Source organism: Halichondria panicea, chromosome 5 (genome assembly GCF_963675165.1).
Source record: "Halichondria panicea chromosome 5, odHalPani1.1, whole genome shotgun sequence".
In the NCBI taxonomy this organism is placed as follows: Eukaryota; Metazoa; Porifera; class Demospongiae; order Suberitida; family Halichondriidae; genus Halichondria; species Halichondria panicea.
This window is the reverse complement of record NC_087381.1, coordinates 7,022,259-7,035,568: the sequence shown is the minus strand read 5'-3', so window position 1 is coordinate 7,035,568 and position 13,310 is coordinate 7,022,259. Positions and strand designations below refer to the sequence as shown.

Below are 13,310 nucleotides of genomic sequence, written 5' to 3'. Positions count from 1 at the left end.
CTTGTCCAGTCATTCCATGGTTACCTATAGCCACTCAGTCTCTGACAAGTTTCTGGCGGTGGATGACATCTGGTATTGAATGGAATGGAGTTTTTAGGGATCAAACTGTACTGATAATAGTGATATTATTATTCCATGACTGAGATCATGCCTTCACACTGTATACTGTGTATGTAGATCTATAAGCTTAATACTTCTTACTAAAATTAATGTTAATAATATGTGACAGGCTCTGGGAAAACCATATACATTGGGAGCAGAATTTAGTATTGAGCTATAGCTAAATTTGTACCTACAGCGTAAAATCTCAAAGAAAATGTTATTGATGTATAAGTATCTACAGTCCTTCTACTACCTCTCTGTAAAATCTGATGCTCTAAATCCAACTCTTTCCATCGAAACGCTTTGTCCAAACTTTCACTATTACCTATTATTTGAGCAATCTTTTAGAGGCGTTTTTCTCAACACTACATTTTACGGCTTCGAGTTTCTAATGCGCATAACTCGGGTATGAAACTAGGTATGTGAACACTAAGTATATCACTGTGTAGGCGATGCTTTGTTCTATCATTTGGTACATTAATCACCAACATTTTAGCCTGCTCAAAATGTCTGGTTTTCCCAGAGCCTGTCACATAATTATTAGTTTTAACTTTACCATGAGATACATACTCTTAAACTCGCTAGCTAGCTACACTCGCAGCCAGTAGCCTACTGGCTGCGACTCGACTCAGTCTCTTGCATGTACTTATGTTGTATAGGTGAATATATAGATAGATAATAATTATATTTATTCATGTCATCAGTGGCGGATCCAGAGGGGGTTCTTTGGGTTTAATTGAACCCCCTTTGAGAAAGAAGTGAGTGGGAGGCTTGTTAGCAAGTTTTTCTTTTCTTACTAGCTTTCACATGCACTTCTCACTTACCTTTAGTCCTTGTTAGTGCTGCGAAGCTTTGTCTGTGCAGTTTCAGTGACTATGAAGGCTAAAATTCTCCAGTGTGTAGTGCATGCAGACTGCTTATAAAAAGTGATGACCCTTTTTTTTAGGAAAAATTCGGTCTGTTAATGTGCATGCTCACTGTTTCGAAGAAGTATGATCATTTTTTTTAGGTCCTTGATCCGCTCAGAACCCTGGAACCCCCCTTTCAAGAATCCTAGATCCACCACTGTGTCATTGTCCTTGTGAGTGTATTGTTTTCATAGCACAGTTAATGTAACTGTTAATTATGATACGTGAAGGTCATGTGCATGAACGAACCCAAATGATAAAATGCTGCTGATAACATACACTAGATCTATATCGCTCAATGTAGTCAATACCGATGACGAAGTTATTCCTTGCAATTGTAGACAATCTATACATGTACTATACTACATAGACTACTTGTGTTTTATTACATACGCCCTTGATATAACACAGAATGTACTGCACCAGTACTATAAAGCTTCAGTGAGAACACAGTACAACACACACATTATATTACAATACTACCTTGTCTTGCAGCTAATTCCCACCAGGAGTGTATAATTATGAATACATTCATACTCCTGTTCCCACCTAATTTTCCACCTGAGTGAGTATAGAGACTGGTTTGCAGGCAATTACATCATTGGAATATTCCTGTATTAAGAGATCAATTTCACAAATGGCTACTAATGCTAGCTAGCTGTTTTAAGCTTTAGTTTGCGCTAATCCACGAATCAAAATCCAAGAGAATGTGGCTAAGAGCCTATAGAAGCTGTTAGTTTTCGTCGCATTGCAACCGTTGAGCAGTTACTGCTGGAATACACACACACACAGACACACACAGTCGTATCCCTCATGCGGCTACGCCTCGAATCATAACTAGAGCACTAAAGTGCAAACCCTCGCCTGGTGACATGACATGATTATAAAGAAACCAGAAGAGTGATATAATACAGTGCATGTAGTGATGAATATCATGTATGACTTAACTGTGTCTAGCACAACTCAGGAGTTAAACCAGACTGGAGGCATGCTGAAACATTTGAGAACAGGGTTTTAGTGGTACATAGATAGATATATGCACTATGGACTAGGATCACAGCAAAGAAGCCTGGAGTCTCATGCAGAGAAGTATCACTATGGCTCCTTGAGTAGGATCCCACAGTCAGCTAACATAGACAAACCAGACACAATTCTAGCTTTCTATTGTATCAATCCTTTTCCACAAACACACAAAGCAAACAGTAATTATTGGCTTATGTTTTGAATAATAGCCACATCTAGCTGGGCTACCGTAAGATCTCGACTTAAAGCGACACATTTTAATAATTACGAAGCCAGAGGTCGCTTCTTTTGGAGGTTGAAAAATTATATTGAAGCCCTGGTGTCGCATATTTAGAGGGTCGCATCTAATTTGAGGTAACTTTATAGAGTCTACTTGCCTCAATTTTAGGCCGCTTAAAATGGATGAAATCTTGCTCTTCATCTTCAATTAGAGATCGTCTGCTATTCAAACACTGATTTTCCAGTGGGCTACAATCGAGGCTAGGGAGTGGCTATATTTACCTCTATTTAGAACGCGACATTAAAAAATAATTGTCAACGCAGCTGTTGCTCACTTTTAGAGGTCATAAAATTGCTGAAACTCCTGGGTGTCACATATTTGGAGGGTCGCCTTAAATCGAGGTCTTACGGTAATTAATGTTTCAAATAATAGCCGCATTTAGTAGTACGCAAAAAGCTTTTTAGGTTTAGCTCGCCTTTTCTGCGAAACAAAGACTTCTTTGCAATACTGCCAAATATTAAGCCTTAGTTTTAATGCTAAAGTTTCCGTACGTACAAATTGTGATGCCTAAATCACCAGGTAAGCCAAACTGAGCGACATGCAGACACACACAGACACACAGACACACAGACAGACTACTGTAACCGAGGCCGCCTACGCGCCTCGGGTTAATCTTTATCTGTGTATTGACTGAGAGATCCAGAAAAGTGGAACTTTTCCTCAATCCTCAATCTGTCCCATAGTATACTATATATATCATGCTATAGGCTATAACTTAGGCGGGTAAATTTAGCGATTGGCGAATCATGGATTAAAGATTACCAATGGCATGCAATTAGCTTGATAGTCAGTCTCAGTACATCATTTGCACTTATAACAATTATGCCTGCAGCATTAAAAACTGCCAATAATAGAGCCAAACTTACAGCTACGGTATCAATAATAATATGCAATTCTATAGAATAATAGTACGATAAAACCAACAGGTCATTCATTGACAACCATGAACAAACTTTACTTTTTGTATCACAATGATGAACGATGGCGAGATACTTGACCACTTCCCAGTGTCTACTTTTGTAGGCCAGAGAGAGTAGGGTGTCACCAGCCTTGTTGACTGTACCTGTACATGTACGAGTGTACTGAGTGATGCAGCAATTGATGTACCATAATAATGTACCAATGCTTACTTTTAGGATCACAATGATGCTGGTTCACAAGGTACTTGACAGTGTCCAAGTGGCCATTAGCACAGGCTAGAGAGAGTGGGGTGTCACCAGCCTTGTTGACTGGCTCTGTGGAAGACCACCATCAACAACCTAACAGTACTGATAAACACTTACTATTTGGATCAACATGCTTGTACATACACCACATGCTTTGGTTCATTATAGTGTTTGAAACCTCTAATAGTGCGTATAGCAAAATAGGATAATTATAACTCATTATTAAGTATGCCTTACACAATAAGTATGGCTATACGTCGAGTGCTATTAACCTTTCCAGTGCTTGTTATGAGTGCCATTAATCCCTTATTGCACGAGTAGCCATACTATTGATTGTTAATCGTTTGTGATGCAGTTTTAAGGACACTTTTAGCTGCAGTTTCAGTAAAAAAATTAGCCGCGGCCGTTATTCGAACGTCGTTAATGACGACGTGCAATTACTGCCTTTACGACGTAAATTTTTGTGAGGTGAGTTATTCGAGGGTAGACAGAAGATGCGAAAATTAAATACCCACGCACCTGGTATTTCACATGCAAAGTTATTGGTGGGCGCGGTTTCTTGGCATTGAAAATGCGAATATTAGAACCCACGAACATTTCTGCTGAGGGCTCTGGAGCCAAATAGTGAAAATTTGCACTCGCGAAAATTCCCGCTATACAGTACTTCATACTATACCCGCTAATTTGTATTGTTTTTCTTTTTTGAGATGTTGTGCTCTTGACTTTCGGTTAAAACTTTTAACAAATATACGATTACGTAGATAATACAGTTACAAAATCGCTGTTGTAAAGTCGGACATAATTGGTTCAACCTATCACACTAGCAACAATATTGCAGTAATCATAGCATTAATCTTTGGTTAGGGGGGTGGGAAAAGAATTGCTGTACAAAGTTCTTGCACAAGGGTATTTTGACTCGATAATATGAGAGTTTGAGCATTGCATAGCTAAAATATCACGTTCACTTTTAATGAGTAGCTAGTTAAAAGTATATTTGTGTTGAGTTCGATCCCGGAAGTTATGTGGTCAATTATGGCTTCATCCTTTACGTGGTTGACAAGTATGCCTGGGAGTTCTACATGGAAAATGCTAACTTTTAGCTGGTTGGAGCTTACCAGCTCTACAGCATATAGAAATTAGAAGCACTTTTTAACAAGGAATCGAATGCCCGGGTATATGAAACTTTGAATTTCAGTGAAGTATGACAAAGTTATGAGAACTTTATGAAGGTCAAACTCAACACAAATAGACTTTTAGACTAAAGATTAGACTCTACTCTTTGCTGGTATACCAATTAAGAGAAGACTTCTCTCAATCTCAGAACAATTAAAGTCAATCTGATTCACCCCCTTTTGCTGTTTTCTAGAGGATTTGTGATGGGCGTGGGACTTCCTAAATGTATTGGGAACGTAATGATATTCATAGCATTCTTGGTTCAGATGCGTGTTTCCATCACGTGAACTACAGGTGGCATTTGATAATTCTCTCAGAAGCAGCCACTACCGCCGGCCCTACGTACGCTCGACTACCGATATATATAATTATATCTGCATAAGAAACTATTGTGACAGTTCTTGCTCGGGCAGACTTAAATCTCAACAGTCAGTGGCGGATCCAGGGGGATATCCCAGGGTGCCACAGATCCCCCCTTTCAGTCTAGCTATTGTGGCTTTACTACAGCTACCAGCTAGCTATTTATCAGTTTTGTAGCTATTGTAATTTGATTCAATGATTGTACCTGTTGTTTTGATGCAGCAACTGCCAAAGGAGTGTTGGTTAGCCTAGGTTAGCTAGTTGACTGTTTGTGGCAGCTAGCTAGCTCTACGCATAGATAGTAGAGGAAGGGGATTGGAAACGGGATCACGTGAGCTTATGCTTGCAGCGTGAGGCCTCTGGGACCGTGCGCATTGCAACCAATAGACACCTTGAGGTGTGATTTTACTGGTTTTGAGGTCAAAAGAAGCTAGATTTACTAGGTAAGTAAATGTATGAATAGCCCTAAAATTTGTCTTGAGGCATGGCTAGGTACAAAATGAAACATTATTACTAGAAGTCATGTTCACTCTTGGTAGCACACAAAATTTGAAGATTTTACAACACTTAGCTTCTTCTTTTTACTTGTGGGGTAGGAACTGACTTATGAATTGCATCTGAATGATCACAGTAGTAGTACATGATGGTATTTTATTGCTTCAGCTATAATTATATTGGAAGTGGGGATATCATACTTCTTGAGTTATTGGCCGATTTGTTGATTTCCACTAGCCATCTTTGCGGGGTAGCATCTCCATAACTAAGCTGAGTTTATATTAGAGACTCGGCAGTATTAAAGATCAATGTCCATATTATTGCTTCCAATCCATTAGATATTGAAAATCACTATTCATGCTCTGATTTTGTCACCGCATAAGTAGCAAGGACGGTCCGTGTGAAATAGTGCTAATTGCCTGTGTTTCCAATCCCCTTCCTCTACTATCTATGTTCTACGCAAGTCTATTATGGGACTTCCCCTGGCTGAGTATGAGATTTTCCCTAGTCACATGTGACCAAAAGTGGGCGTAGCCCCAACAAATTTCGCGCTGCGCGCTCGTAGTTTGGAACCCCCCTATCAGGTGCAGTATAGTTTGGCAGGAGACTAATAAGCCAAGATTGAAGCAGATGACAAGAACAAAGTTACTGCTTTGTCACAATGTATGGCTGCACTAGTAAAGATCCTCGATGGTGTTCTGAAAGAGGCATCTAGTCTAACAGGCTGTGATTTGCAAAGGGGGAGAGCATGGAGTAAATTTCATCAATTGAGATATGGCACTACTAATTTTGCAGGTTACCTTAGTTGCTGTTCCTCGTGATTTCATTAGGAAAAGTACGCAACTCCACTTCAAACCATAATAGGTCTACGTCAAAACCACAGTCAGGGTTGTATAATTATATACTGGGAAACCTGAAATTTGCAACGAATAACATTATAGTGATGATTATCACTTATGTTATTCATTGCCTTTCCTAGGTTACTATCAGGATTGTTATTGCTAACACCTTGAACCTGGAGGGGAGTACCGTATATGCTCGATCAAAGGCCGCGCTTGTATAAGAGCCGCACTCAAATAGTAGCCTCCCTTGCTAGCAAAATGTAGTATAGCCGCTCTCAAGTAGTAGCCTCAGTGAACAGTGAACATGGCAACCAAAAAAATTATTAATATTAGCATGCAGCTAGCTATATGTACGTAGCGCTGCTGGTTGGTTACAGGTAGCAGCTTGTTAGTGCTTCACAAAGACTTTCTCATGCCAGAGTTCAAGTTTATGCTGGTGAAAAGAACTTTTGATGACAAACTAAAGGTTGTTGAATAAACGCTGCTCTTGAACAGTGACCTCTCTCGAATTGTAGCCTCCTCTTCCAGCAAAATGAAATATTAGTAGCCGCGGCTCCTATCAAGCATATACGGTATTTGTGACGAAACAGTACCTCAAGAAATTGTTTTTTCCTTTCACTCTTATAAACAAGCTCTACTTATTTGCTTTTTGTTTGTCTGAGCCCCCAGTTAGTTATTAGTCATAATAACTATAATATTATCCAAAATGAGCCTCGATCATGTTGATAAGCGATTATTGTGGGCTCAGTCTAATTATAGGAGTGAACATGAAACTTTTTCTTGAGGTACCATTTTCACCTTTAGGATTGAGGCCCACAGTTTCCACAAGATGCTTGACCCAGTCCAGCCAGCCATAGAATGCACTCACTGACAGAGCACTTTCACCTTCCCCTGCAGTTGGTATTGTTAGCATCATTAATTAAGACAGCATACAATTGTTAAGTTTACTTGTATTGTACAGTGCAGACGTGAATATAGACGAATAGAGTAAACGAACGATTATCGAACACGTTCTATTTTCTATTTTCAAACGCTTGTTCTCGAAGACAGCGGCTCAGAGCACTAAGCTGATGGTACCTATATAGGTATAGACTAGGTAAGGTTCTATTCAAGTCCGAACCCACGATCTGCAAAAAGCTTCCTTGGCGGAGTGATCATGACAAGGCCAAACAATCAACTATTGGAGCAGATTTAGTTCAAACATAGCTACGAATCTTCGCTCTCTCTCTCTTGTATCGACAGAAGGCTCTAAACAGCTAGCTACAATGCATAAACCCTAATCTACAACTATATAGTAAAGTATATGTACAGCTCTGGCTTCGAGGTCTGACTGCAAGCCGTTAGACAATGGAGGCATCTTGAAAAAGTGCAGGAGTGCCATCAAAATCCGAACGATTAATATCTTTTCTTTATAATTTCCAGTGGTGCATGACGTAAAACTTGAAAAAATGGAGAAAGGTATTAATCGTTCAGATTTTTATGGCACTACTGCACTTTTTAAGAGGCCACCATTGTCTAATGGCTTGCAGTCAGACCTCGAAACCAGAGCTGTACATAGTTTACTTGTTGTAGATTACGGTCATGCATTGTAGCTAGCTGTTTAGAGCCTTCTGTTGATACGAGAGAGAGAGTTCGAAAAATCGTGGCTATGTTGGAACTAGAATAGTTGAATGTTTGGCCTTGTCACTCCACTTAGTGCTCTGAGCTGCTGCCCTCGAGAACAAGCATTCGAAAATGATAATCGGTTGTTTACTCTACAGCAAAAGAGAAAAAAGTCTACACAAGCTTGCAGTACGAAGTAGTTTCCCATACAAGAATGTTAGTAATAAAACAGGAGCAATCATTTACTGACCTTGCTGAGTGCACACTCTCTCTGCCAACTTGTACTCTCCAATGCTCACTAGAACTTCCACAATATCCTTCCACTGCATGTCAATATTCTTGATTTTGGCTGCCTGGAGAGTTGCTGCTGTGGGATGTTGGCTCTTCTTTATGGTTTCCAGTTGGTCATTTTCCAATCTCAAGCGAACACCAAGTTGAAGCCATTGGTCACATTCCAGCTGACTCAGCTGTTCCAGTGTTGGGTACGAGGACAGAGGATCTACATAATAGTTAGAAAAGGAAGTATTAATGAGATTTAGAAGCCAAAGGGACTCATGTAGCATATGTATTGAGTGTACTGAGAAGGTATACAAATAAGTCCCTGAGGCATTGTCATTGTCTAGTCATACATCTGTTGTACACAGGTTGAGATGATAGTGGTGATTGGGCTATATATATATGTACAAATAAACTGCCGGAGGGCAATAAAGTAAAACTATGGATGCAAATGTTGCTGGATCGAGGTTAGACATTGTGACCAATCATATTACACTATTTAGAAATACGGTCCCAACACCTTCAAAGAAAATAACTGCATGAGATTTAACACATATGGAAGGTGCATGAACGGCATCACACGGAAATCACTGATCTAGCTGACTGACCATGCAACTCACTAGATACCTACTGACTACTGTGTACAACAGCTGATGGCCAACTAACCTCTAGGTCCAGGCTGGAACCTCTCCACATATTTAGCCAAGTCACGGTACCCATGCACTCTGGCGTTATCAGTAGCAGTCTGTCCACCGCTGTTCTTGATATCTGCATGGTTGGTTGAACAGGAGCACATGAACTGACAGTACATGTGGTTTAGTGTGTGCTAGCACTCACCCAGACATTGACACAACATACAAACAATAATACGAATTGTCAAACCAATAACAAAATATTGTGGATGCTTTGAAGATAATAGTATAAGGGATTATAAATTCACCAATGTCTACAATGGCTTGCATGTAATAGATAGTAGTACGTGCACGTCAGAGTATCTGCAATCATTCTTCAAGTCTCGCAAAACTTCAAATTTTTTCCTCTATACTTGTTGGGACAACTTAACCCTGTACTTACCAGACCATGAAACATGCTAAAAAGTGTGTCTAAGTACGTTACATAGTGGCCACCATTAACTTCTCAAATGTATACCTACTGCGAAGCTTTGCTAGCTACAATGGCGGTCACTGCACACACCTGGACAAGATGACAGACACCTACTGACACAACTGGACTAACACCCAGGATCACCTGTGGGACAGTGGTGCTCCAGTAACAGCTTAGCAGTGGCCTTATTGTTGTAGGCACATGCCCAGTGTAAGGGGGTCCAACCATTGTTATCTGTAGGAGCTACAATTGCTCCAAACTTGATGAGTAGTTCTGCACTGCGGAGATGGTTGTGAGCACATGCCATGTGTAGTGGAGTCTTTCCACGCTGCTCTCTAGTGTAGCAGTCACTGTTGTTGGGTGGAGCTCCTCTCTGTAGCAGCTCAAGCACTTCTTGGTCACGACCACCATTACTAGCATAGTAGAGTTGTTTAGCAAGGTTGTCACTATGGGGAGATAAGATGAGTGCAGCCATCATTGGTTAGTTAGTGTTTGGGTGTGCATGTGATAATGTTGTGGTAAAATATACGATACACAATAGCCGTGAAGTGTCTGTAACCATGCCAACTGGTATTAATAGCTGACATAAACAGTGAAATAACAGTGGTGTCATGCACTAACCTCATTTCAGACAGTGACTTGCTTCCAATGTCTCTGTAACCTCACTAGCTTACTCAAGGCTTGGATACAATCAATATCATCAGTAGCAGCCACAGCTTTAGTGATAGTAACAACTCTCAACTGCTGCAATTAATACACAATAGATTCACAAAGTGTGTGTTGACTCAAGGGGGAGGATTGGTGAGCAAATTCATACAAAGTGCCAATGATGATCACCTCATAATGGTGACAGCTCAGCCTCAAAAGGGATGGATTAGACCTGCAGCAAATACATTCATGATCATGATATTCATAATTGAATATTCATGCAATGGCACAAACAACATGCAGGTGTGGAATAAGTATCAATATTCAATGGACTGGACACTAAGGAGAGCTGTGCATGCACTTTAACCTCTAGAGCTGTTTTTGTATGAGGATTTTCTTGTCAAAGATTGTCTCTCTCTATAATAGTTAACAAGCAAAATGTTTTGGGTAATAGTGACGGCTCAGTATCAAAAGGGGATGGATCAGACCAATGTACTCCTGATCAGACCTGTATAGTAAATACATTTAACTGTTGATATTCGAACAACAGCAGGTGTGCAACAAGTACATCGTACTATACAGTAGAACCTCGATTATCCGGCCCTCCATTATCCGGAACCTCGATTATCCGGCTTGGAAGTTTCTTTTTAATCAGATTTAATAATTCAGAAAATGGGTGTGTCCCCGAAATGTGCATGCGCATTGCAGCTGTTACTATGGAGACAGGTCTGCTTATCTTCTGCGCATGCGGCACAGCTGTTTATCAAAAAATGGGTGGATCAAGGCATGGTTTATCTATCGATTATCCAGCATATTCACTTATCCGGCCTGGATCGAGGTTCTAGATAACGAAAGTTAGTATTTACAAAACGAGGATTGATTGAGTACTTGCACATAATTATTAAAAATTTACCTGATTCTTGTATAAAGTAGCTTCTCACCAACTCTATATAGATCTACACAACACTCAGACTGACAGTAATTATGATTGGTCAAATCATCGTTGGTCACTACACACTATACTAGTATACCAAACAATGTCACGAACCACTAAAACCAACCACCCACATCTAAGAATGACAACAATGCACACACCTGCAACCCAACACCAGCTCACATTAACATGGGATGTCATGCACTTATACTCGATTCTCAGTGGAGACCATAATAATAATTATTCTCAATTTGACAAATAATTATTGTTCTCATGAATGGATGGGATGCGTTACAAATACTAGCTATAATAATCAATTCTCAGTAGATTTTATCATAAATTTTTCTAACTTGTGTGAATGACCATAAGAAGTAGTCTTGTCTAAAGGTAAGAGATATAGTAATAGGTAAGATATAGTATACATGCAGTGACCTCAAGGCTAACACATCAGGGACTAGGCAATGAACTCTTAGTATACACTAGCCTCGATCCCAGGCCACACTTTATCATGGAAGTTCTCTTCGGGGGAGATTATAGTGAAGGAGGCTAAGCATACACATACTTCACACGACACAGGATACACTCAACACTATAAAGTCATTACAGGCTTCTGGACTATCATTCAGCACACACAATGTATACCTCACAACAACACAAACACTTTCACAGAGTCATAAAGTAAGTATAGTATAGCCCAACGCTGTTGTAAACTGTAAGGGAGCATGTTATCAACATGTCAATGTTGATATTGGATACTGTGGTAGATTGGATAGTGTCATGAATGCGATTATCCTTTGAAGTTTTGCTAAGCTGTTCAATTAGGACACTTCAACACCAGGTATATAGCATGTAGGACAGAGTGTACTACATGCAGTATATAGTAGTTCAAGATTGGTGGCAAAATAATGGTTTGATTATCATGCACCTATAAATTAATGATAGAAATGAACTATTCGTATCAGGAGCACATACCTGACCGTATATATAGCTGGTGATTTCTGGGGGGCAAAATATTCGTCGTTGAACATTGGAACGAATATTTACCCACATGCAATTGAAGCGACCTTGCCCACCTTTACCTGCAGTGCAAGCAGCAACCACGAAAATATTACCCACGCAAACTGACTAAATTGCTCAACACGAATATTTTTCCCCTGAAAATTAGCCGCTATTATACACGATTATTTGACAAGACTTTTACAATGGTGAGGGCAAAGGTTAGTGTCTTGCCACTGCCAGTGATGGTGTCTCCAATCACATCTTTGCAAACACAAATAAGATAATAATTATACTGTGATGATACTATTTGTAGTAACAGGTATATCAATGTAGCATCAAGTCATATAGAGCACAGAACAGCACAGAACTGGGCTAGCACACATAGAACATACAAAGACAGGAAACAAGTACAAACAGCTATTATAGGAAACACCAATATACTAATATCATCAAACACTATATACAGTCACTGCACTAGTAAACTGCATTGTTGTTGAAAGATGCTTGTAATAACTAGAACCCAAACAGACAAAACACACATCTTTACTTAGTGCCAAAACTAGCTACAAACTGGCAACAATCACAAACAGTATTTATACATGTACCTGGTTGTAAGTATCCAACTGTAGACATACAAACACTTCTCATTCTGTAGGCAGCCATGAACAAAGGTGTGACTAGCTAGATATGCATTGTCATTGTAAGCACACCTGCATGTGGCTGTGATCCTGCCGTATCTGGTTCACTTGCAACACCAGCCTCAAGGAAAGTTAGTGATCTCTTCAGTCTTGGCTAGAATGATGATCCTGGAGACACTGTTTGTGCATCAGTGCGCATGTCAGGGAATGTTTAACAAGATAATGTTAATGACATTTACCAAAGGGCGCAGGGCTCTCAGGAAGACAAGCAAGATACTGCTGATGAGACTTCCCTGTTTAAATGTTACTACTACTACTATTGGAGATAGAGAGTCCATTGGAAACTAGCTAGTATAATTAATTGATGTTCAGTTTCTGACTTCTCATGTACGTATTGACTGTATATTTTCCCTCCAACACACAATAACTTATAAACATAATAGTTATAGATACATGCATTGTCATTGTAAGCACACCTGTGGCTCTGATCCTGCCGTATCTGGTTCACCTGCAACACCAGCCTCAGGGCAAGTTTAACTGTTAGCGATGTCTTCAGTCTTGGCTCCTGGAGACACTGTTTGTGCATCAGTGCGCATGTCAGGGAATGTGCTTAAACAAGGTAAAGGTCATTAGGACCTCCTTGTACAAGGTTTTTGCAAGATAATTTTAATGACCTTTACCAAAGGGCGCAGTGCTCTCAGGAAGACAAGCAAGATACTGCTGATGAGACTTCCCTGTTTAAATATTACTACTACTACTA

General features: G+C 39.9%; 2 protein-coding genes across 2 annotated transcripts in view; both read right to left on the bottom strand.

Annotated features, from left to right (window-relative positions):
- The window catches only part of LOC135335878 (uncharacterized), an 89,974-nt gene extending 76,855 nt beyond the window's left edge, over positions 1–13,119 (bottom strand). The window contains exons 1-9 of the mRNA XM_064531516.1: positions 13,027–13,119; positions 12,623–12,727; positions 10,169–10,211; positions 9,953–10,075; positions 9,476–9,777; positions 8,894–8,995; positions 8,202–8,450; positions 7,148–7,240; positions 3,444–3,548 (exon numbers count right to left, since the gene is read on the bottom strand). Coding sequence (XP_064387586.1) covers positions 3,444–3,548; positions 7,148–7,240; positions 8,202–8,450; positions 8,894–8,995; positions 9,476–9,777; positions 9,953–9,957 — 856 coding nt within the window. The 5' untranslated portion in view covers positions 9,958–10,075; positions 10,169–10,211; positions 12,623–12,727; positions 13,027–13,119. The remainder of the gene's footprint in view (positions 1–3,443; positions 3,549–7,147; positions 7,241–8,201; positions 8,451–8,893; positions 8,996–9,475; positions 9,778–9,952; positions 10,076–10,168; positions 10,212–12,622; positions 12,728–13,026) is intronic.
- The window catches only part of LOC135335843 (uncharacterized), a gene marked incomplete in the record, with an annotated part of 743,773 nt that overhangs the window by 534,590 nt on the left and 195,873 nt on the right, over positions 1–13,310 (bottom strand).